This window comes from Seriola aureovittata, chromosome 21 (genome assembly GCF_021018895.1).
Source record: "Seriola aureovittata isolate HTS-2021-v1 ecotype China chromosome 21, ASM2101889v1, whole genome shotgun sequence".
Classification (NCBI taxonomy): Eukaryota; Metazoa; Chordata; class Actinopteri; order Carangiformes; family Carangidae; genus Seriola; species Seriola aureovittata.
This window is the reverse complement of record NC_079384.1, coordinates 18,507,608-18,532,399: the sequence shown is the minus strand read 5'-3', so window position 1 is coordinate 18,532,399 and position 24,792 is coordinate 18,507,608. Positions and strand designations below refer to the sequence as shown.

The window sequence follows — 24,792 nt, the reverse complement described above, 5'->3', positions numbered from 1 at the left end:
ATCTTTCACTATTTGCTCACATGTTATAGTCAAAACAACCTGTTAATCAAGAAAATATTGAACGGATTCATCAATAGTGAAAATAATTGTTAGTTACAATTCACAATATTGGGAATAAAATAGATTAAAGCTCCACACACACCTGTTGTTTTGCGACCACAGTTTGTGTTAGAAAGAAACTGACAAAATAGACAAAGAAAAACATTTATTACAAATAGACTGTGCAAGTAAATATAGCCATACTGCAATAAAAAGTTAAGTCCTGCATTAAATAGATATTTGACTCCTGTTGATACTCATGTACTTCAGCAGTCAGGATACTCAGTGTGAGTGATGATGGGTCAGGATTTGTGAGAATATCTTGGCTTCCTCTGGACTCATACAGCGTGTATTTTCTCTGCTGCAGTACTTCAGTGTGATCACGGGAGGGCGGGCTGGTGTCATCCTCACCAGACTGAAGTAACACAAAGTGTCAACAGGTGAAAATAACCAGGTGGAGCGTTCGGATATTTCTCCCACATGGTTGCTGCTGCAGCAATCCGAAAAACAAAAAAAAATAGATACTATTCTAACACATCCGCTATAATGTGCTCCTGCTACTCACTGAGTTTTACTGCAGTTTATACGTCACCAAAACAAAGTGTTGTTCATTTCACTTTAATGTTAGTCTGGATAAATGCATGTAATTCTTTTTCTAATGGTTCCTTATTATCACTTATCACTGTTGCCACATTTTTATTTTCAAACTGCCCAATATGCCTGAATAGCTTCCTTCTTCTTCTCCAATTGTGTTATTACTTTATAATAATACTTCTTATTATTGATTCATTGTTTTTTATCATATTAACAGCTTCAAAATTAAGATGACGCTTCAGTATTTAAGCCATTTCTCAGATATATATTGAAGAAAAATGTTTTCATTTGAAGTTCGTTTAAAAATTGTCAGGGTTTGACAGCAGTATCGGCCTGTAACACCGTTACTTTACATGAGTTTTCCTGTTGCTGAGTCTGGCTGTGGAAATGTTGCGCGCAAACGAGGCGCGCGCGCGTCTCCACGAGCCGTGCGTTAATGTAGTCTGGCAGAAACCGGAGCGCGTGAAACATGAGTGGATTTAACATAAAGATGGATCTCTCCTCGGTGAACTCCTCCTCGTGGAGAGCAGAGTCGGTGGTCGTCTCTTTGGGTTTTTCGGTCATCTTCCTGGTCGGCACCGTGGGAAACTCTCTGGTCCTCGCGGTTCTGTTTCGCAACGGACAGATGAACACCAAGACCACCAACCTGTTCATCCTCAACCTCGGGGTAGCAGATCTGTGCTTCATTGTCTTCTGTGTCCCCTTCCAAGCCACTATCTACACGCTGGATGAGTGGGTGTTCGGACCCGTGGTGTGTAAGGTCGTGCACTTCATCATTTTTCTCACCATGTACGCCAGCATCTTCACCCTGACGGCCGTCTCCCTGGACAGGTGCGTCCACTGACTTTGATACTGTACATACAGAGGCTAGATACAGAACATTATAATTCACCAGCAGGCTGCACAACCAAGAGGAAAATACATATGAAGTTAATGTTACTGTCAGTATTTTTATTAAATTAATTAATTAGTTCCTAAATCCAGAACATTAAAGCCATTACCTCTGTTATTCAACTCAACTCAACTCATCAAATAATGACAAATAATATCACCATCATCGGCAGGTCAGCTCAGTTTGCACATCAACACAACCAAGGCCAGATTTCATGGACAGATCAGTTTGATCTGAGTTGAGCATTTCCTGCATCTTGTTTTACATGATTGTTTTCCTCTCATAACGTCGCTCCCAGCAAATAAGACTGTGTTTATTTGAAGTGACAAATTTCCAGTTTCCATTTAATTTTACAGGTTATAGTTAGCAGAAAAGTCTAGTTTCACAAGGATGTGAGAAACAGAGAGACGATGCCATCAGAGGAGCAGTCAGAGAACCAAACATACGTGATTTCTTAGAGAGATCTGAAGTATTTTCTGAGCCATCCACGCCACAAGAGGACTGATCATTATTTGTGTTTTCCTGCATGAATGTCAGACAAATTTCATTAGTGCATGGACATAAATTTGTGTGTAAATCCTTTTAAAAACAATGGGTACATTTCTATGCAAACCACATAACCGTGACAAACGTGGTGAGCTTTAATCATGTACTATGGACTGTAACAGTAAATTTTGACATACTGTACAGTATCTTAAGCATCAGAGGAAAACCTCAAACAATACCACAAACAACAGCAGTTTGGAAGCAACATAACAAACACCTTGAATGAATCATACCTGTCAGTAATGAACACCTGGATCACATGTCTTCCCTCTGCTCTTTCAGGTATTTAGCAATTTGCTACCCACTCCGCTCCAGGGAGATGAGAACACCAAAAAACGCCCTCAGCTCCATCTGCCTGGTTTGGGCCTTGTCCTTGGTTTTCTCTGGACCGTATCTCAGCTACTACTCACAGATGGACCTAGTTGGCACTGTGGTGTGTATTCCTGCCTGGGAGTCCAAACCACGCTTCATAATGGACGTTTGCACCTTCATCTTTGGCTACCTCATTCCCGTCCTGGTGCTCAGCCTCACCTACGCGCGCACCATCCGATACCTGTGGACCAGCGTGGATCCCGTAAAGGACATGTCAGAGTCTCGGAGGGCCAGACATAAAGTCACCAAGATGATCATCATCGTCGCTGCCCTCTTCTGCCTTTGCTGGCTTCCCCATCACCTGGTCATACTCTGCATGTGGTTCGGACGTTTCCCCCTCAATCACACCACCTACGTCCTCCGCATCCTCTCCCACCTGGTGGCTTACACCAACTCCTGCCTCAACCCCATCGTGTACGCCCTTGTGTCAAAGCACTTCCGAAAAGGTTTCAGGAAGGTTTTCAGCTGTGCGCTGAGGAGGAGTGAGGTCAACAAGGTGCACGTCATCCAGGCGGTGAACACGGTCAGCAGTGTGGAGACGTCCAACTAGAAATGGCTTTGAATGAAGAGGAAGAGCCAACTGAACATTATGAACTACGACCAGAGATTGTCTTTGACTGAACTTCGAGTGTACCTGTCTTAAAGAAAGACCATGTTGAGACAACAGTGGTGAATGAGGAATTCGGGATAGTAAAGGTTGAGTTATTGATCACTTCCAGCAGTTCTATGAATGGAGGGAAGCCTTCAACACAGTGAAGGCCATGGGATTCTACTGTTTACACCACATTCTGGTAATAAAAAAGATCACAAAAGATGTGATGCAGTCATGGTTTGTCCCAATCTACAATGGAGATACGAAGACTTAATCGATCAAGGAAACCCTTCACATTTTCTACCTGACCCTATGACAGTTTAAGCTACTCTTGCAGCACGGTTCTAGGGATGTCCGTTGAACAAAACTTACAACAGATATCCCCACAGGATGTATCCTGATGACTTCGGTCATCCTGGAACTCCACCATGAGGTTTATGGTTATGGTTTTGAGTGAAATGCTTCAGAAGTATCAGATGGATTGCCATTCAAATTTGATAAACACATTCATGTTCCCCCCAGGATGAATTGTGATAACTTTAATAATCCATTAACTTTTCATCTAGCATCAACACCAGGCCAAAATTGGTTTAATTTGTCCAATAATATGGTTTATGACCAAATACCTGCAAAATAATTTGTGATTGTTCATGCATTAGCCCTAGTGCTAACCTTGTAGTCACACCAAATATATGCCTAAATTAACTTCTTTGGTTGTGTTGTGTTTTGTAGCCGTTTGTTACCAAATGAAGCCAGATACAAGCAGTTTATAGCTGCTATAAAATGAGCTGAATGCATTGTATTAGTGTTAATATTGGATTTAATTGTCATGTAACTGACAGTAGTGTTGCATTTGCAGCCATTCTGTCAACAGTCCAACACATCTGTATTTCTTTTCCATAAGTGGGAGATATTGATAGAAATTCCTGATATCTCCAACTCTGAATAATGAGTTGCAGGAACGTTTTTTCCCATTCAGCTGCTTGTAGTTACAGTTTAAACTATATGACATGAATGTGGCAAAAGCACTGCTGTGTCTATGTACAGCCTCACAGAACAGCAGGCATGGTTGTAGACTGTTAGTCTTGTTCATCAAGATCAAGAATAAGTGTTAACAAAAGGAAACAGCCACAGTTTATGCTTTAATGGGACAATAAGGAAGTCAGATACCTTGATTTGTGTCTAATCTAGGTTTTTTGTGCCAAAAGATAATAAGCACATGTGGTCAGCATGTGTCACTTATGGTTGAACAGATTTTGAAGTATTTTTCCGAGAAATCACACAAGCGCTGTTTTAAAAGGGCAAGACCCAGGCAGAGAGAGCCCTTCTAATAGAGCATGTCTTATTATGAAAAGACATTTTAGAGAATTTGATGAAAAGTGGTAATTTACTTTGGGTAAAATAAGCTTTGCCTTTATCCTGTTTAGATACTGAATGAAGGGATAATACAATTTCTGTATCCAGTTTAATCTTTGTAATAACTTTATTTACATAATACTTTTAGAAAAACAAGTTGCAAAGTGAAACTTATGTTCAACGTATGTACAGATCAGAGGGAAGTGAAATATAAATTAAATAAAATATTGCAACAAAATCACAGAGCTACAAAGTCTGATGTAGGTACATCGGTGTCAGCCAAAAGGTTTAACAGAATAAGAGTTTGTAGACAAAATGACTCACTACAGTTTTGGTTTCAAAAGCTCAGGCGAGTTTCACAACGACAGGGTCAGTGGTTCAGAATTTGGCTGGAAACAGCCTGAGGAGTCTGAGTAACTGTGGGTGGTGTTGGACTGAAAAGAAAATTGTCAGAATGTTATGCAACCAGCATTTACCAGACAGATTTTCAATCATTTCTGCATAATTCAGCCTCTTGTGCAGAGTCCATGACAAGCCTCAGTGTTATCTCTAGTGATTTAGACGTTTGGAAATATGCTGCATCATAATTTGTTTGCCTCAGTGTTATATGTTGATTTATATGCTTTGTAGTGCAAGTCCTGTCACAGTGTCATGGACCATACAACTTGATTTGATGTTGTTGTTGTTAATGTGAGATATACAAGATAACGTTTCTTTGTGGTACATTTATGCAAACAGTATTAATGTGGTGTACAGAACATTATAAGAGTTGAACTAATAAATTCATCAAGCTGTTACCTTCTGTCTGCTTGGCAACACAATGTCTTTCACTTGAAACATGACACGTCCTTTCAAGATGATGTGTTATGCGAGACCCTTCATAGATATTACACCTGTCGAGTGGTTACCTACTACATAAACCCCTTTATAGACCCATTATCCTAGATGGTCCCATAGAAAAACTTGATGAATACACTGTAACGGAGGTGAGCCGGTTACTCATCTTTAAGTCTTTTATCTTGTAAAACTGAAAAACACCATTTGAAAACACTTATAAAATAAATAAATCTTAAATCTCATCTTTGTGTCCTTGTGCAGCATCTTCTTCATCTCATGATGGTGGGCCAAGCAGCAATGGGCTCATTACTGCCCCCATGGCCAGAGGGCGGAAAACACCCATTGGAAAATGACGATTCGTGAGAACCACAGTTGTCATTGCTTAGTTTTACCTCAAGGGGCAACAAGGAGCCCATTCAACATTCAAAGACAAACTTTAACAATGTTTAAACTATATGTTTTGGTTTTACAACAGAAACAATTTGAAGGATGAAAACTAACTGGTTGGTTAACCATTGCACCCATTTCTGGGTTTTCTATGTTTGTAGCTCTGTCGTAGCTCAAGTTGTACAGAAACTGTAAGACACATTACTGTCTTTACACTAATCAGTAGTTTTATATTAACAATGGATCAAATGTGTATTTGTAATGTCAAAGGTGTTTTGTAATGACAAACCCACAGCAAATTATCACCCAGCTGCCAATCCCCTCACCTCTACAGGGTATTTTAGCGTCTTTCAGCTCGTTGTTTTGGTTTTACAACCTACGACTTTACTGTTTTGGTTCACTGTCACTGATCTTATCAATCTTGATTCCAGCAGAAAGCAGCTGTAAAAAGCCACTGTCCTCTACCTGCTCAGCAGAAAACAGCAGACAGACAGTCAGAGAGCAGCTGGTGAACATAGTGGAGCTTTTAGCAGCTAAAGAGCCAGAGGGAAATCCTCAGGAGCTGATGGAGACCAAGAACAGCTAAAAGAGAGGGAACCCTTAGATTAGATTCATCAGGTGGACACAAAAACCACAAAAATGAAGATGTGGATATGACTGTCTGCTAATATGTTTTGCATATTAACTTTATGCAGTGATAACACATGTATATGTGTTGTATTTACAGCTTCTTTCTCTGCGTCAGTGATCAATACTTTTTATCACCATGGAAACCAGACCTCAAGCTGCTGAGGTGGTCTCGAAGCCTTGATGATAAAGTGTCATCTTCACTTCTCCGCCATCATCCCTAAACCTAAACCTCAGGGTTTTTTTTTTTTTTTATCCAAAAATGAGACAAATCATTTTTATAATTTTTGTGTCTTCTTCTATAACTCCTGGCTTGATTACAATTTTTGAAAGCAATGACTGACCGATCATTGATTTTCAAAAAGTAATACCCCCTTGACCTTGCTCTTATTGTTGTAAATGATTATTTGGTTTGGAGAAGACAAACAACAGGCACAGATAACCACGCTGCTGAGGGTTAGGGGTGTAATTCATCCCCCGTGTCCTGTAATTATGTTAATTCTAATTAACATTTTACCAACAAATTATTTGAAATTGAAGATAACCACATCATTTGTGATGCTTTTAACATATAGGAAATCACACTCGGTTTTATTGAAGAAAGTATTCATATGTAAATGTACGTGATGCTGCAATTATCACACGCGCTATTAGAATACAAGTTGAGATACTTCACACTCAAATTCTCCTTCATTCCTGAGTTATTGCACAGTCCAAAGACACCTGTGTATGTCAATTATATCAACATTAAACCACCATTAACTTCTCTAGGGGGCAGCAGAAACAAGCTGAAAAAGTCACATATTATGGCATGTTATTTACTACCTTTAAGTTGATAGTGAATGTGTATGTGAATGCAAGCAAACAGTTGCTTATAGCAGACATGGAGCAAGGATTCACCTCCACATATATAATCTGACACGCCTCAAACTGATATCGCACAGTGTAACACAGATTGTAGGATTTTATTAGACATCTCTACATCCAAATGACTCACACAGTCTTTGCTGCACAGTGCGGCTGTAAGCTGCTAAATGTTCTGTTCGGTTCAGCAGGTAGTTGTTGGTGGTGTCTGTCCGCTGCCTGGTGCTGGGCAGATTGTGTAGACACTGTTTTGTTTTTTTTTTGCAATCTAAAATGCTCTGTGGAGCTGAGGTTAACTGCAGGGTCGGGTGATAATTATCTGTGGGTGTGAACCTTTCAAATAAATAGATGAAGCTACTGGTTAGAGTTTTACCTTTGACGGTGCGTGCTCCTTCTGTCATCATGTTACGTAACGCAAACCAAACACAGTCCTCACAATTCCTCTGTTCACATGTATTTTGAGCGTTTGAGTGTTTCTCCACAAACACAAAGGTTGCAGCCGGTGAAGACGTCTTGCTGAGGAGCTTTCAAGTGTCTTGCTTCAGTGCTCATTAGGATGCACATGCTCTGGTTGCTCCCAGCTCTAACAATGTGTTTCTGCACAGAGATACAGGGAGGAGCGTTTCAGTTGTTTACTCAAACAACTCAAAGTTCGTGTGTCATAATGAACAATGAACTATGTATCTATATGAGGAGATTCAGAATCGGACAACAGATGATCAAACAGCTCTGCCTCTGTTATTGGTCATGTCAGTAAACCAGACTAATGATCTGCTCTGTGCTCTGCTGTTGTGTAAATGTCATCAACAAAACAAATGATGACTCAAACTGATTCAGCGTTCGCTTTATTCATCTGAAACACTAAGCTGCGACGGCTAAATTACATAAATACATCATGTTTATATTTTTGTACAAAACATTCATCAGACACAACGAGGCTGAGGAGACAGTAGTGTGAGGAGGGGAGTGTGTGTGTGTGCTGTTAAAGTGTTATGTTGTCAGAGCGTGAGGAACATGAGTCGGGGGCGATCGACGTGCAGCTCAGGCGGACGTGTCGAACAGCTTCTCAATCATCTCCTCCACCTCCTCCGGTCGATACTTGTGATACTTCTCTGGGTTCTTGGTGAAGGAGATGTTGGCGCATCTAGAAGAAACAGAAGAGAGAGAGATATGTCAGTGTGGAGCAGAGCACGGATGGCTCTGATTGGCTGGAAGATCGAGAGTTGTTCACTATTGACAGTTAGCACAGGTGTAGTGTCACATCCTGTCATTTAAACACCTTTCGTGTCAAAGCTGTAACACTGCAGCTTAAAAACATTTAAAACAGACAAACATCAAACTGGCTACGAACATAAAAACAATGATTCGAATGCGGCACTTTATAATGTATATTGTATTATATGGTGAATTTGAAAATGTCCAGGTTTGGCGCCACATTTGTCTGTAGTTTCTGACATTTTATGGACCAAGCGATTCATTTTGAAAATAATCAACAGATTCATTGATCAGGAAAGGAATCAGTAATTGCAGCCCTTGAACTGATAAAAAAAATAATGCACACCTTATCATCACTTCCTTAATGGGACTTTGTAGAGTATTTGAAAATGTCCAACCCCCATGTGCTGGTAAATAATAATAAGTGTATCTGAGCATTATTTTCCAGGATCGTCTGTTTTTTCTCCAACAAAAGTATATTGTTATGACTTAAATATTATTAGAATAAATGTTTTTGTGAGATCATTCTGAAGATTAATTATTTGACAGTATCTTGCAGTATTCGATGATGATTGTGTTTTTTGTGAATGTACTGAAGCTGATTTACATCCAGATGTAAAAACCTGACAGGTGTGAAACCTGCTGGTTCTGTTCCTCTCACCTCTGCAGAAACGCTCTGTAAGCGTCCGACACCACTTTCTTCTGAGCCTGACGGATGAAGTCTCTCTGCTCTTTGTCCGGGATGGCCCAACCCTTCTGGATCTTACACAGCTCCTCCAGGCCGTCATTAAAACCCTGAGAGAGAGAGAGAGACAGAGAGACAGAGAGAGAGAGAGAGAGAGATCTGGATCAGGATCTGGTCCGTGGAGAGAGATTTGAACATGTGGTGCCAAATTCTGATCTCACCTTGAATTTGTCTTTAATCACTTGTCGTTCTTTATCTTTCAGCTGCAGGAAAACAACACTTGCGTTATAACATTCATACAAAAATCAGACTCATTCATGACAAAAGGCAACACACACGTCAGACATATATTTTCTTTAAGATCATTTTAAAATGTTACTGAGTCCTCAGTTTGTGTAAGTTTTAAGAAAATGTCAAAATTCTGAATCTTAATTTCCTTTTTTATTTTGAACTTATATAATGGTCACAGACATAAACTGTGTGTGATGTCATCAGTCAGGTCAGCTCAACAGTTCAAGCTTTAATGTGTGAATCTACATGAAGTCTGAACTGAACACTGTGTCCCAGTTTCCTCACTGGTGAGTCTGTGTTGTCGACCTCTGGGCCTCTGCTGAACTTTTACAGTATCAGCTTTTCCCTCGGTGCCAGAAATCGTACAGGTGTGTTGAAGTTGACACGTCTGTACCAGAGCTGATGAAGTGTTTGCTGTTCTCCAGGAATGAAAGATAATAAAGTTCTGACCTTGGTGCCAGGTTGGAAGACGGGCATGTTCCTGTCCGTCAGGTGCTCCGTGACTTTCTGCCAGCTGTGACAGAGGGAGACGTGTCAGGTGAAGACACAGATGAGACAGACATAAGGCATGTCTGAGTCCACTGTAACACGTCTGGGTTTACCTGCGCTGGTACATCTGGATCTGCTGCTCGATCAGCTCTCTGTAGGAGGTCTCCGCTTTCTTCTGGGTCACCGTCACCAGCTGGATCAGCTCAGACCTGGACACAAGTGCAGGTAAGACTCAGGAGGTGTTAAAGTGGAAGACATAGTTACCGCAACTAATAATCATTCCCATCATCAATTCATCTGCCAGTTCATTCTTTTTAGCTTAATCGTTTATTCAACATAACGTCAATAATTGTCACAACTTCAGAGCAAAATGTGACGTCTTCAAATGTCAAAAATATTTAGTTTACACTTTTATATGATAAAGAAAAGTAGGAAATCTCATCTGAAAGGCTGGAATCAGAGAATATTGTTCAATTATTTTGTTTGAAAAATGACTGATATAATCGATTATCAATTATCAAAATACACTGCTCAAAAGAAGTTAAGGGAACACTTAATCATCACAGTATAACACCAAGTCAGTTAAACTTCAGGGATATCAATCTTTCCATTTAGGAAGCACAAGTGAATGTGAATCAGTTTCAGCTGCTTTGGTGCAAATGAAAGTGACAACAGGTGCAATGGAGAGGCCAAAGCAAGACAACCCCCAAAAAGGGAATGGTTTTACATGTTGCTCTCTCCTGATCCTTCCTGACTGAGTCTTCTCTAGTTTTGTGTTTTGCTGGTGTCCTTGTCACTACTGGAAGCATGAGGCGGCACCTGCAGCCCAGTCAGATTGCAGCTCCTCCAGGATGATACATCCATACGTGCAGTCTCAAGAAGGTTTGCTGTGTCTCCCAGCACAGTCTCAAGAGCATAGAGGAGACACCAGGAGACCAGCGTTACACGAGGAAATTGAAATTCACACAAGTTGGATCAACCTGTCATTTCAATTTTTTACCTTGATTTTTGGTGTGATTGTGAATCCAGTCCTCAGTGACTGGATGATTTTACATCATTTTGTTCTCAACAAATTATACAATGTTCATCAAAGATTTTCAACTTGAATAATTCATTCATCAAGATCCAATGTGTGATTTAAGTGTTCCCTTAAGTTTTCTGAGCAGTGTAGTTGCACGTTAATTTTCTGACTAATCAATTAATCAACTAATTGTTTCGGCTCTAAAAAGGACTAAACCGGGGCGTCGAGTGGCACAGTGGGTTGAGCAGGCGCCCCATGTGTAGAGTCCTCGCTGCAGTTGGCCTGCGTGTCGTTCCCCCTCTCTCTGCCTCCCCATTTCCTGTCTCTCTCGACTGTGCTATCATAAAGGCATTAAAAGCCCCCACCCCAAAAAAAAGGACTAAACCACTGGTTAGGTTGACTCAGTGGTCACTTTATTAAGTACAGCTGTACAATCTAATGAAATCCTGTCCAATGGAGGAAATGTGTAGTTACATTTTTATTTCTGAGCTTATAGTTAAAGGTGGTGTTGTATAGAACAACATTCTACTGAGGTGTTTCTAATGTTTGTATTTATAGACATGTTTCAATGTAATGAACAGCATCAATAATAAACTAGTAAAAGTAGAATTCACAGCAGATCTATTGGACTGGATTACATCAGATTACTCAGCTATACCTAATAAAGTGTCATTGAGTGATTCACCTCCACTCACAGCACAGCTCAACAGATTACAGGTCTGTTTATTTTCGTCAGTCACATTATTGTAATAACGAGTTACCAAGCAACAGTAATGTAACTGTGATAAGAATGAATGCATGACTTGACGCCTGCCGACAGATTTTCATCATGTAGAGAAACAAACGGAAACAACAAAACATCCAAAGATCCGAGAGATGGTTTACAAAATGGTGGTTCTGTCTTTTAAATGAGATTTTTCTATGTGATGTGAAAACATGTTGTAACTTCTGCCTGTTACACACGCGCACACACACACACACACACACACACACACACACACACACACACACACACACACACACACAAGATTCCAAGATTCAGATTAGTAAGGTTAATATTGTAGGTGTGCATTAATCAGAGTCTATAAAAAATGTGAAATAATAAAAACTGGTTGTCCCAGTTACTCTGATCATCAGGGCTAGTGTTGAATCTGATGGCACTGTGTTCATTAACACAGATAAACAGAGAAAATCCCACTCACTTCTCCAGAGACTTGAGGATGTAGTTGTAGTTGTTGTGCAGGAAAATGGCGCTCAGGGCCGAGTCCTCGTACACTTTGGATTTACTGAGCAGGTTCAACTGCAGGTTTCCCAGAACCTTACCTGAGAGGACACATCATCCATCATGCATCAGTTCAAAACACGAAGCAACATGGACGTTTTATTAAAGAGATGAAAGATGTGGATTTCTTCTGTACTCACAGATATAAGTGCTGAGGAGCCTCTTGTTGAAATCAGAGGTGTAGCTGCTCGCTGAAGAATTCTCTGGAAAAATACAGGAGGTGTGAACACAGTCAGTCCTTAAAATTCACTTAATGAGCCACAATAATGAGTTTGACTACTTCATTTAATCTTTTATTTCCTGTTTAGATTAAGAGTGGGAAGATCTACACCTCCACTAAAACATGCACATCACAGCTGAGCGTCTCCTCTCCTGTCTTTCTGCATTAATTAGCTGAAATCATCGTTTCAAGAACGATTATGAAAACAACTTCACAACCAACAACACATTCAGTTCAGAGTGGGACTTGTCAGGGGCCTATACACAGGATCTTTGCTTACCTCGGGGGTCTAAAGGTATATTGTAAGTGTCCCCCAGTACTAAAAGGGCCGAGGCAAGGCAGAAGAGAAGAGAGAGACAGAAAGAGGCACAAGTGCAAAAAAGGTTAGAAAAGATTTGTTAGTGCAGAGTAAAGCAAACAGTCATCAGCCAGAGAGCGAGGGAGCGAGGGAGCGAGGGGAGGCGGTTAATGAAAAGGAAGGAACAGGGAGCAGGAAGGAGCCACAGACCTCAGGTCCTGATCCACAGCCTCTAATGTGAGGTGATTATAACAAACCCACTTTATTGTAAACAAATGAATTCATCTTTTCTAAAGTCGTTCTAAGACTGAATCTGAACTCGTGTCACAGAAGCTCCCTCTGAAAGAAGAGAAAAACAACCTGAGGCAGGAAAGAGGGAAAAGCCGAGGAGGTGAAGAAACAGATACAGAACGAGTGAGGGAGGAATGAGGAATCTGACAGTGGTGATAAGGTCGAGACGTGAGTGTATGTATCTAATGGACTGAGTGAGGGTCAGTGTGATCATGGTTTACATCAGTGATCTACTGATATGGATCTTATCTGGACAGTGGCATGTTTCTTTATTGTACTTCAGTAGTTTAAAGCCACCATCAGTTATTTTACAGGTGCTTGTGGGAAACGCAACAAATATAACACTGACATGCTTTACTATCTATTACCTTATAGAGTTTACACAGAGCAACATTATCATTCATATGGAGTCATTTTTGTGTCACATGATGAATCTAAGTCCAGTCTCTCTTTTAGCTCTGTGTTTGGTCTCCACCAGCTCCTGAGAGAAATCTCCGACTCTTCAGCTGCTAAATGCTGAATAAATAAAGTATAATTAAAATAGAGTATACTTATAGTATAGTCCCTATTATACACAAATCATCAGTGTCAGGGGACAGAAAGCAGGTAGATGAATTAACATTAACTCATTCATTTAAATAAAGTCATATTTCATATTGGTTGTGAAATCTTTTGCAGTCTCTTGAATTGTTTTTCCAACCCAGTTTGGACAGAACTCCACCCACTTCCTGGTTGAGGCTTTCCTCATAAGGAAGTGGGTGTGGTTTCATCTAAGATGGAATGGAAATACGATGGCCGCTTTGCGGTCAAGTCCATTTCACTTCATGCTTGTTTGATCTCCATTTTCCTGACAATTAGTATCAAATTACAGACTGTGGTCTCCCTAAGACTTTACAAATGCCAGATCCTTTCTAGTAAATTACAGAGCCTGTAAAATAAATCAACATTCCTCTGACTGTCCTTTAAAATTCCTTGTTGCTTTAGATTGTGTAGCATCACTGTCCTGCTGTTTGTCCTAAACTTTGAAGACTGTGTGTAAAACAGGCTTAGAGGTACAACACTTGTCACTCACTGGATTTAAACAACTTCAAATTAACGCTGAAAGTCGACACTTGTGCCAAAAAAATAAAAACATGCCACTGTCTAGATGCTGACAGAACATGAAGTGTAACATGAAAGTTACCAGAGGATCTACAATAAAGTGTGTGTATTGATGTAGCTGAGGTTAGATCACAGACGTCTGACAGGGACCACTGCTGATATGAGCACCACAGGAAACGGCAGTATACCAGCAGCAGGTCTGTGACTGTACCTTGTGAGGCCAGCATGGCCCCGGCCGTCTCATGGAAGTCCAGCAGCTGCTGCAGGAACAGGATGGCCTGCGAGGAGAGAGGTCAAGGTAAGCATCACCTCAGCTTATTCATTAACCAGCCACGCTCGGATCGCCGCTGTTAGCCGTTCCCACGGAGACCACCTAGATCCCCGGAGACGGACAAACAGCAGAGTCCTCGTGGACAGGTGTTTGAAAGAGCAGACAGAGCAAATAAATCCAGTTACACAACAGGAGGAGAGTGAGTGTTCGTTTACATTGCTGGTCAGCTCGTGGACAGTTCCATCTTTGGGCATGTTGTACTCTTTATCAGGGTCATTCTGTGGATGGACAGGGGGGGAGTCAGTCAATAATATTTTATTGATTATTGAGTGATTGGAGACAGGTTTAAATTCAGGCTTCTTGCCTTGATGCTGTCAGCGAACTCCTCCAGAGCTTTGGCTCCAATCGTCTCCATGGACGTGATGAGAGTCGGCAGCTTGTTCTTGGTGCTCGCTGCTGTTCCCTGAACACAAAGACAAATACATTCAAATCCAAAAATTAAATGGAAGATCATTATGATGCATCATCTCTTCTTCCTCCACAAGATAGTGCTGTAAATCATGAGCCTCCGCTGATTCACACCTGCAGCGTTGAATCAAACTCAGACTTGTTCATCTTCAGGTGTCTCAGGATGGGGAAGATGGTGAGGACGGCTGAGTAGTCGTGGCGCATTATGGCTCTGCGAGCGGCGGACACGATGTTGTCTCCCTCCAGCATCAGGTTGTCCAGCGCCTCCTGTGGACAGAGGACGTCATGAAACTGATGTGGACACTTTGTTGCAGAGGCGGCGGCTCAGGAAGTAACTTGTTTTAGCAACTTTCTCTTGTCAAATTCATGAAACAAGCTTGGACAGATGTTTGGTTACTATGGAAACTTGTGTTTCACATCAGACTTAGTCAGGCAGGTTTATGGAGACTGAGTCGACCTTATTCACTCAACATCATAAAACAGAAAACTGCATCTACTGCACATCATCTGATGAACGTCTCTCACACATACACACAGATCACATTCACTCCTGTCATACTGACTTGACTTCACACTTTATATCTTTGATCACTAGTCAGACAGAACGAGACATCTGAAGACGTCACCTAATGAACATCACTGAAAGTCGGATTTTGATTGGAACTGGGACGTTATTGGGATGATGTTTGCTCTGCGGTGATGACAATCAAGAAATCTACAGCTCCGGTCAACAGGAGAACGAACTATCACACCTTCTTACATGATGGTGAAAGACATGAACAAACAGTTTAGCTGTTTCTTATTCTCTTTAATGGGAGAAGAGGCTGTGAAGAGTTCACTGAACTGTTGCCTGTTAATTCAGAAGTTATGATACTTAAACTTAAATGTTGACCTTTGACCCCTGTGAAGTAAAACAATGAGAGACATGGTTTTAATTTCTCTACAGTTACATAGTCTTTTGAAATGTTCTTTTTGTCACATTTTTTCACATAAACTGACTCAATTCATTTCTATGGGCTTTATATTTTTCATTTTATTATGAGGCTGTTGTCAGTCTATAGTTGCGTCCACTTATACCAAAATACTATTTTCACTAATAAGCTGTATTACTGTTCTGCGCTCTCATATTTTATACCTTCAGAACTGTAATAAAATGAACTTTAGAACCAGAAATTAAAACAGCTCTTCATGTCTCTGACCTGAATGAGGGAGTCGAAGGTCTTCTTCTGGTGGTGCTCGGGGATGATCTCTGTCAGCAGTGCGTACTCGCTCTGAGCCAGCTTGACGAAGGCGCTGATGCAGTGGATGTAGGAGTCGATTTCGATGTCCAGGACATCGTCCTTTCCTGAGAGGTACACGAGGAAACATGCAGTCAGCCGGTGAAGAAGAAGAAGATGTGATATAAGACATGGGGTCTGGTGCTGAGTTACTGAGTCAGTGCATGTGTTCAGATGAAGCTGTTAATCTCTATGTTTTTCTGCTTCAGGCTGAGATGTGTTAAAGCTGCAGCAGGTGAGACTCTCATATAAAAATACACCTGATCTCATCAGCCTTGTTTCTGCCTATGTTCCTTCTCTTTCCCACATGTTCCCGTCACTCACCTGCGGCGGCCCCGTGCTTCTCGGTCAGGGCGTCAGACAGGTGTTTGACCCGCAGGTCATGATCGTAACCTGGTGGGTGGGGCGGAGCAGCAGGGAGACAGGACTAGTCAAACCACCGGGGGTCGTGACTAGACCAGGGGTGGGACTTGAGGGGTGGGGGACAAACCTGAACCTGGAACAGCTGTACCGACCACCACACCAAGCACCAGGGGGGGCAGGGGGGGGTTTGTTTTGTGCGTGTGACTCGTATCTACAGTTAGTGAGTGCGTGTTAAAACTACAGGACAGAAACCAGCTTCACACAAACATCACAACAGCTTTTAGCTCACTGCAGGTTCACACACTCTGACACTGCTCAGTGTCACAGACACAAAGATGTTTCAGCTGCAACCTGCTCAAATTATACTCTCCTACATTTCCCAGAATCCCCTTTCAACCTCTAAAAAGATGTCCCTTCTTAAAGGTGCACTGTGGGGTTTTGTTGTTAACATTGTGTTTATCCTTGAGGCCAAACAGAGCAGAAAAAGCTCAATATCATCTTCCCCATCAGCAAAACAAAAAACATCTTTCGGTTTAAGACTTTAAAGACTTTAAAATGATTCAGTGATTCAGTATTCATAGACAGCAAGTCTTTCTAATGGCTGCTGCAAAGAGAATTTCCCTCCAAGAAACATTAAATTAAAGGGATTTTTTTCTTTTTGACAGTGACTCTGAAAAAGATCTCGGCTAATGTTTGTGGGGGATTATTCAGAGGGATTATTATTATTTAACCTCTGCTGGGAATATCTGATCATGCTGTAACATGTTTGGCTGTTTATCCATGGTGATAAGAAAAGTACAAAACTAAACAACAGAGCAGATCAATGGTGAAAAAGTCTTTCAGGTTGAATGTGTTATGGTTTTGATTCACTTCAATATATATCAGGCCTCCTGCTGAGAGAGATCCAGACTTATTCAATGTAATTCAAACTTGATCTAACATCTGCAGTGTGTAAAAGCTGTTGTGACTGTTGTGGGGAGATTTCACAACATGAGTGACAGCGGTCACTGTCAGCGAGGAGGGAGACACAGACACCGAAGAGAAAACCGAGGTGCGTTACCTTCCAAAGGAGTGAGGTTAGAGCCCCCCTTTTTCCCATCCAGCCCATGCTGTGAGTACTGTTTCAGAAGGTTCTGAGCCTTGCGAATGGTCCCTGGTCCCATACACACAGAGACAGAGTCCAGAAGAGGACGAGGAGGGAGGAGGGGGGGCCGCGAGGTCCAGACAGCCAAGAAACAGAAGAGGAAAGAGGAGGAAGAAGAAAAGCTAGGAAGTGAGTGATGAAACATAGACACCACATCCCTCCACCACCCAGACAGCCAGCACAGGTTTGTATTTACAGAGGAGGACAGGGTGGGGGGTTGCACCACAGCTACACAACAGGGAGACCAGGTGAGAGACAGAGCAGACTACAGCTACACCTGGACACGTGCAGAAACACACAGCGCCCAGGTTTGATGTAAGAGCAGAATAAACAGGTTAGATCACAGTTCATACAGTTAACAGTCATATCCAGAATTAATATTAACTGACAGTTTGTTACATGGTTTAAACAGGCAAAATCTACACAACATTATCATTCTCTGGATGAAAACATATTTCAGCTTTGTTAGAGAGTTAGTAAAACATGTTGCACATTTAAAGCTGCTTTCACTTTCTTCTGTTGGACACAACGAGCTGAGAAACACAAACTATCACTTTATAAAGCTGTTATAGCTAACATGTTAGCGAACACTCGCCTCTTCACACATGCAGCAAACACAGAGCAACATTAGCATCCTATCAGAGTCGTGTTAGTGTCCAATATTCAGTCTGCTTTGAGCTCCAGTCTTGATGTTACTCTGTGACTCAGCTCTCTGTTTCCTACAAACCTTAAGGGAGAAAATCTAAATGTGCTTTGTGGCCCACACTAACTTGCTAACATGGTGGACTGCAGAGCTGAGTCATAATTCATCACGACAACGACCTCTTTTCCCTCACACACTGTCATCCGATCCATTGCTGATACAAAAGTTATATTGATTAGTGGAGCTTTAACATAATACGATTAAGTCATCCGTTTTCCTCCATCTGTCCTCACTCTTCACTGCCACTGAACTATTTCCTTAAAGCTCCATATTTTCCTCTTCTTCTGTGTTTTATTTGAAGTGTTGATCCATAAGAAGATATATTTGTGGTTTTAAGAACCAAGAACCATCTCAGTGTAGTTTCACATCTCCTCTCTCAGGCTTCTCTCTGGAACTATAGTAACAACAGGTCAGTGAGCCAATCAGAGGAGAGGAGGCTCTGAGCCTTAATCCTTTTGTTGTGACATCACAAAGTCAAAGAAGTCCTGACAGCTGGTTTTAAGGCTCAGTTTCTGAATACAGGCTGTGTGCATTTCTCTGTGGACTGAGCGCTTTGATACTTTCACAGTATTAATATAGAACCCAGACCTGCTTTATAATCCAACAACACATGGATATTTACCTTTATACTATATGGGATTTATATCTTTTAAGGCGTTTCAGCAGAAGCAACAACAGACCAAAGCTGTGAGCACATGTTGATGGAGTTAATTCAAACTCGAGCAGCACTGAGCGACAAAGAATAAAAACTTTTAAAAAGCCTGTTTCATGATTTCAACAGTGTAAACTGATCAGTGCCTGAGGAAACAGATCATCAGCTGTTTATTGGCTATAAACTCCTCTGATCAACACTAACACACACCTCTGATACAAACCTGTCACAGCACACATACCAACTCTGCAGAACTAATCTACACAAACACTGTGAAAACTCTACAGGCTTTAGTTTCATGGTGGTGAACTGGTGGCAGCAAACAGCAGCAGGAGGTTTTCAGAAGAAATTCATGATCCACTTCTTGTTAAAGGCACAGACTGAACCTGCATCAGGGTATTAAAGCTACAGGTACATCTGGTTGGTTTTACTAACTTGTTGTCCTTTATGTTTTGGCCTTGGTGTATTTATGTGCCTGTGTTTTTATGTTTTTATACATATATCCCTCTGCTGTATCCCCAATTGCCCCACTGGGGACAAATAAAGTGACTGATTGATTTTTTTTAAAAAGGGTTGAAGGTGAAAGTTGAGTAATGTCACATTTCTCATGCATCATTTGCTGCTTTCATGACATCAATATAAGTCACATAATCTATAAAAACAAATCTGTGTGTTTTTGTTATTCTGTATGTGAAAGAACTGGAATTGGACCCATGAACCACATCAGAGAGAAAATACAGATTTGACTGGAGCTGAAAAATAAATCAAGATAACACTGATATCATTATATAAGACTCAGTATTATAAATGTTGCACTTCTCAGGTCTTTAAATGTCTCATTTATAAAAATCAACACTGAGTCACCATCTTCATGTTCACATTTCAAACAAAACAATCTCACCAGGAGCTTTCTACCGTATCTTCTGATCCTCCTCTTTGTTTAGAAAACTAGAACTATAGATGTTTGTATTCTACATTTCTCATCCATGCTGATCTACATAGACACTGAAACTAACCGACTACAAATACGTGCAGAGAACAAATAAACCTCACCTCCACCAATCAGAGGGAAGAGCAGCAGCCAGTATGAAGCCTGAAAGACAGAATCCAGGGCCAAGAAAAAAGACTGAAAATCACCTGCTGCTGCTTCTTAAGTTTGATTATTGTGAACGCAGGCTAGTACTTGAAAGTGATGTAGATAAATGTATCAATGATTTCACCAACATCTCTCCTCTTTTTGGATTTCATCTGCTTCTGTTTTGAGAGATTTAAACGAGTAAGTGAAACTGAAACCTTAAAAATGAAGGGGGCAAGAAAAGGTTTTCAATGCCTCCATCTCCAGTGGAGACTTTACACCCATGTATATCATCCTCCTTTGAATCTGAACACACATTTTGCTTTTTCTTAAGAAGCTGGATCAAGAAGCTGGACCTCAGATTTCTGAGTGTGAGAGCAGGTGAAAGTTAAATTTCACAGATCTCGAATCAAGATCTGTCAGACTGAGATGAGGATTATGATGTCAGCAACTAATTATGACTCATGAATCATTATTTTCAATTAATTTATTAATGCCGTCGCTGCAGTTTCCACCTGGACACAACGCCATGAAACCAGAGGCCAACATCACACTGAGAACAGCCTTCTACATCTCTCCAGAGAACAAACTTCTGCCATCTGCACTTTTACGTTCCTACTTCCTAAAAGAAAAAAAAAAACTCATGCTGCCTCTCATGTTGCCGTGAAATGTGGCGTCCAACAGACAGCAGCAAGCACGAGGAGGCACACACTGAAGCTTTGTGTTTACCTGGGATGTAGACTGTCATCACAACACAGGGATTATGAGAGAGGAAAGGATGAAGGATTAGTCAGAGCTGAGTGTAAAATCACAGGATACACAGTGTGGGCTCAGAGTGAACAGATTATTATCACTGAGAGGAGGACACTTGAAGCTGAATAATGTGATCTAATCAACAGAGAGAGGGTGTGGAGATGAGTGTTGAGAGAGTGGCATCATTTAATAAACAACATTATGCAGACTCATGCTTGACTGTCAGACTAATCTGTAACAGAGGGCTCGTACGCCGGAGTGTGATCACAGGCTGAAGTGCAGTGGTAATAGATTCTGTTTGAAGGTGTATCTGTTGCTGACCTGGTCTCTTCGGAGCCTTCTTGGTGGGCGTGTCCTTGCGTTTGGTTTGGATGGCGGGCGAGTAGAGGATCCCGGAGGAGGCACTGTTTTTGCGGAAGTGGTCCTTCAGGCCTTTGATGGATCGATCCAGCTGGTTGGACCTGATCTGGAAGTAGACGTTCATGAAATCTGCCGGGGAGAGAAGAAGAGGGGGATGAGGAGGAGGAGGAAGAGTAAGGTGTATGACACTGGTGTTTTTCTAGATGTAATCGATTGCAAAGATCAAAACCAACTATGTTTTAGTCCGTCTCACCTCTCTGCTCTGTGGCGTTCGACTCCAATCCCACTGTTTCTAACTTCTCTTTTTAATCTGGATTTTTATTTTTTATCATACTCTTTATTTGCATTCCCTTATAGTAGTTATTTCTCAGAAAAGAACAAAAGGAAATACCAATTTTAATATATCTAAAGTATATACGCCCAACCGCACCCACTCAACACTGAAAAAATAAAAAAGTTGATTAAATGGGTAAATTTAGGAAAATAAACAAAATAATAAAAAAAAGAAAAGAGAAAAAAAGAAAAACTAAAGATGACGAAAATAAATTTAGCTCATTTTAAAATATATAGTTTTTTTATTCATTTCTGCTCCCTCCCTCTTCCCCCTCTTCACCTCCCTTCTCTCACGCTTCCCCTTCTCCATCTTCTTCCCTTTTCTTTCCTTTTTGCATGTGTGTGTGTATGTGTGTGTGTGTGTGTGTGTGTGTGTGTGTGTGTGTGTGTGTGTGTGTGTGCTCTTCTGAGTGTATGTGGGACAGAGGAAGAAGATATATCATTTGGTTGGTTTTGGACTTTTCATGGACTTTGTATTAGAAAATAAAAACTTTGGTTAACAGATTTTTTTTTAATACTTTCCATCTTTTTTAATCATCTGTCGACCAGGGCACAAAATTGAGCAGTTTGAAACCAGAGAGTTTAGACTGACTGAAACTTCCAATCAACCACAAGAAGCATCAAAAATATTAAATTACCTCTTTGTTTTTAATCCTTTCATCTCATGTGGCAACTGTGTGTTGAGTAATACAGCCTCTCGGCGGAACTAGCATGAAGACAGATTTACTTCTTCTCCAGACCTGCAACCTGTTTCATTCTCACCACTGACTCAGTCCAGCTGATACTGAGACGCCCTGGACCTGATCTGACATCTGCCCTTATCCTGCATTTATGATTGATGAATCACAGGCTACAGCTAGCTGAGAGATAAAGTCATACCCTGGTTGCGTCCGTATTCCACCAGCCAGCCGGCGATGCAGATGATGTCTTGGAGCACGGCTTCAGGCAGGTGTTCCAGCACCACCTCCTCCTGCACCTCCAGCTCCTCGTCCACACTGATGGCATCCAGGATGAGGATGGGAGGAACAGGTTTACTGTAGCGGGTCAGCAGGCTGCGGAACTCAGCCTCCAGCAGCTCTTTGCCCTTTTCAAACCGCGCTTTCTGCACATGAGAAACAACATTTGTCTGTTTTATCCTGCTCACATCTAACTTTTACATTTCAATATCTCATGCATGAGATTGACCAAAAGCTTAGACAGTGAACTGTGAAACCTAAGGTCAGTACTGTACCACTGTGTTGAGTTCGGGGCTGTCGGGGTTGTTGTCCTGAAAATATTCCACAGCTTTCTGAATCTTTGCAATACAGGCAAGATACTCATCCAGTCTGCCTGTCGGCCTGCAACAGAACATGTGAAATATGATAAATCAGATGTTTATAAGCACCCAAAATCCATCAACCAGTTTCTAACAGTGGTCTCACCCCTCTCTGATGATCCTGTCGGTGTCTTTGGCCACGTGGTAGTAACTGATAACGTGATCCATGCAGGACAGAGTCTTGTCCACGTTCTCCTGCAGCCGCTGCAGGTTCTCTGTCTGTTTGTGGACTGGGATGATGGAGTTCTCCAGCTGCATCAGGCGGCTCTCGAACGAAGACAGGATGGAGACCTGACAAAAGAAATAAAGAATAAAGACACCTCATATCTATTTCTGAGGTTTAGCAGCCTGTGGAGTGCTTAAAAATTATTGTAAGTAAAAAATATTGTTAAACCCGGAGTAGATTAACATAGACTCGAAAGATTCTTTAAAATCCGCTTTCAGATTGTGAAAGTGGATTTCTATCTTCTGTTTGAAACAAGAATTAACATAGACTCGAAAGATTCTTTAAAATCCGCTTTCAGATTGTGAAAGTGGATTTCTATCTTCTGTTTGAAACAAGAAAAAAAAAAAGTGTCTTTATTATAACTAAACCATTTAAACTAGTCAATCCAGGACATGTAAACTCTAAAGACTGTTTAAAACCTAATTTCATATTTGTGAAACCACATTAAACCAGTTTAAAGATCTGAACCCAGCTGACCTGACACCTCTCAGACCTGGACTACATTGATTCTTCTTCTATGACTTAATGAAATGAATGTACGTTTGAGTAAATGTAAGATTGAGCAGGTTTGTGTCTGTGTGTGTTTTGTTTTTGTACCATGCCCTTGGTCAGCTGATCACTCTTCTCCAGATTTTCTCTGATGAATGACAGCGTCTCCTGCTCCTGTAACATCACACACAAAAGCATTGACCAACTTCTCTCATGTTTTTATTTGTCAATAACATTTTATCATCGAATTTAAGCACATGTGATGAATGTTAACAAAAACACAGCAGGTCTGGGATGCTTCCTTCCTCTGTGCCATGTCTGACCTGCTTCAGTTTCTCCTCTATCTCCCGCTTCCTGGCGGACGCGTCCTCGGTCGGAATCATCCTGGAAGTTATTCCCATCACAGGACGGCCACCAGCGAATTTAATACGACTGATTTACCTGTTTATATCATGAAAAATAACAGCAGCGACGCCCTAAAGCTAATGTTGTGGATAGCTAATAGCAAGTTAGGTCGATTAGCCGTTAGAAGACAGCTTTCCGGTTAGAATTTCAAAGTAAAAGACACGGCTGTTGATTTAAATAAGTAATTAGCAACAAAACACAAAATAATTACCATTAAATTGTAATAAATTACCCACTACTTATTTTTTGGTTTGGTGGCCTTGGCTGATAATTACTAATAACTGATGATTTCTGTGTGCAAAAATGATACGCCATTACCTTGAAGGTGAATACGGCTAACTTCCGGTACCTATGTAAACTTGATGGAACCAAAATGGCGTGGCTTCATTTCCGTATTTATCTGGTGATCCTGAGTGTTTAAAACAAAATCGGCGCAATGTTTATTATATTGATTATTTTGAAGTAATTTCGCGCAGTCATGATGACGATAGTAGCCAACATGTAAAGGTGCGTAAAATACTAACAAGAAAACGCTCTAACGGCTGAGTCGATACATGCAATGACCCAAACAGAACACGGGGGGTCGCTGTAGTCAACTAAAGGACCAACACGTGGTTTAATCATAGATTTTATATTAAGAAGTTAAAATGTTTATTATGTAAACCAAAATCAATCCATTATCACACACATTCAAACTTATGGGCACTTTATACTCGCAAGTTAACCTAATGTGCATGTCCTTGAACTGTGGGAGGAAGCCGGAGAACCCGGAGAACCTACGCAGGCACAGGAAGAACATGCAAACTCCACACAGAAAGGCTCCAGGCCCGGGGTTCGTTTAGGCTGATGTATTGTTACTTTTACTTAAGTAAAAAATTTGAATATTTCTACAACTGGAAAACTTCCTGTTGCGAAATAAAAATACACCTTTGAAAATAGAAATTTTTAAGGCTTCTTCT

General features: G+C 41.1%; 2 protein-coding genes across 9 annotated transcripts; one reads left to right on the top strand and one right to left on the bottom strand.

The window, feature by feature from the left end:
- The first annotated feature begins 930 nt into the window (after positions 1-930).
- Positions 931-5,470, top strand: LOC130162171 (galanin receptor 2a). Its single transcript, XM_056365762.1, has 2 exons — positions 931-1,464; positions 2,354-5,470. Exons 1-2 carry the CDS (start codon positions 1,103-1,105, stop codon positions 2,991-2,993), a joined length of 1,002 nt encoding a protein of 333 aa, XP_056221737.1. The 5' UTR covers positions 931-1,102; the 3' UTR covers positions 2,994-5,470.
- A 2,464-nt stretch (positions 5,471-7,934) lies between these two features.
- exoc7 (exocyst complex component 7) lies at positions 7,935-23,957 on the bottom strand. Of its 8 annotated transcripts, XM_056365754.1 has the most exons (22): positions 23,752-23,957; positions 23,537-23,602; positions 22,820-23,004; positions 22,630-22,735; positions 22,278-22,500; positions 21,027-21,194; positions 20,682-20,693; positions 17,439-17,531; positions 16,340-16,408; positions 15,938-16,083; positions 14,853-15,005; positions 14,635-14,733; positions 14,486-14,548; positions 14,211-14,277; positions 12,590-12,628; positions 12,230-12,292; positions 12,010-12,130; positions 9,900-9,995; positions 9,748-9,811; positions 9,228-9,269; positions 8,983-9,116; positions 7,935-8,250 (listed from the first exon to the last, which is right to left on the bottom strand). In XM_056365754.1, exons 1-22 carry the CDS (start codon positions 23,827-23,829, stop codon positions 8,148-8,150), a joined length of 2,190 nt encoding a protein of 729 aa, XP_056221729.1. In that variant the 5' UTR covers positions 23,830-23,957; the 3' UTR covers positions 7,935-8,147. The 8 variants fall into 8 exon arrangements, with proteins under 8 accessions (XP_056221729.1, XP_056221731.1, XP_056221732.1 ...); XM_056365756.1 differs by lacking the exon at positions 12,590-12,628; XM_056365757.1 differs by lacking the exon at positions 16,340-16,408.
- Between the last annotated feature and the right edge of the window lie 835 nt (positions 23,958-24,792).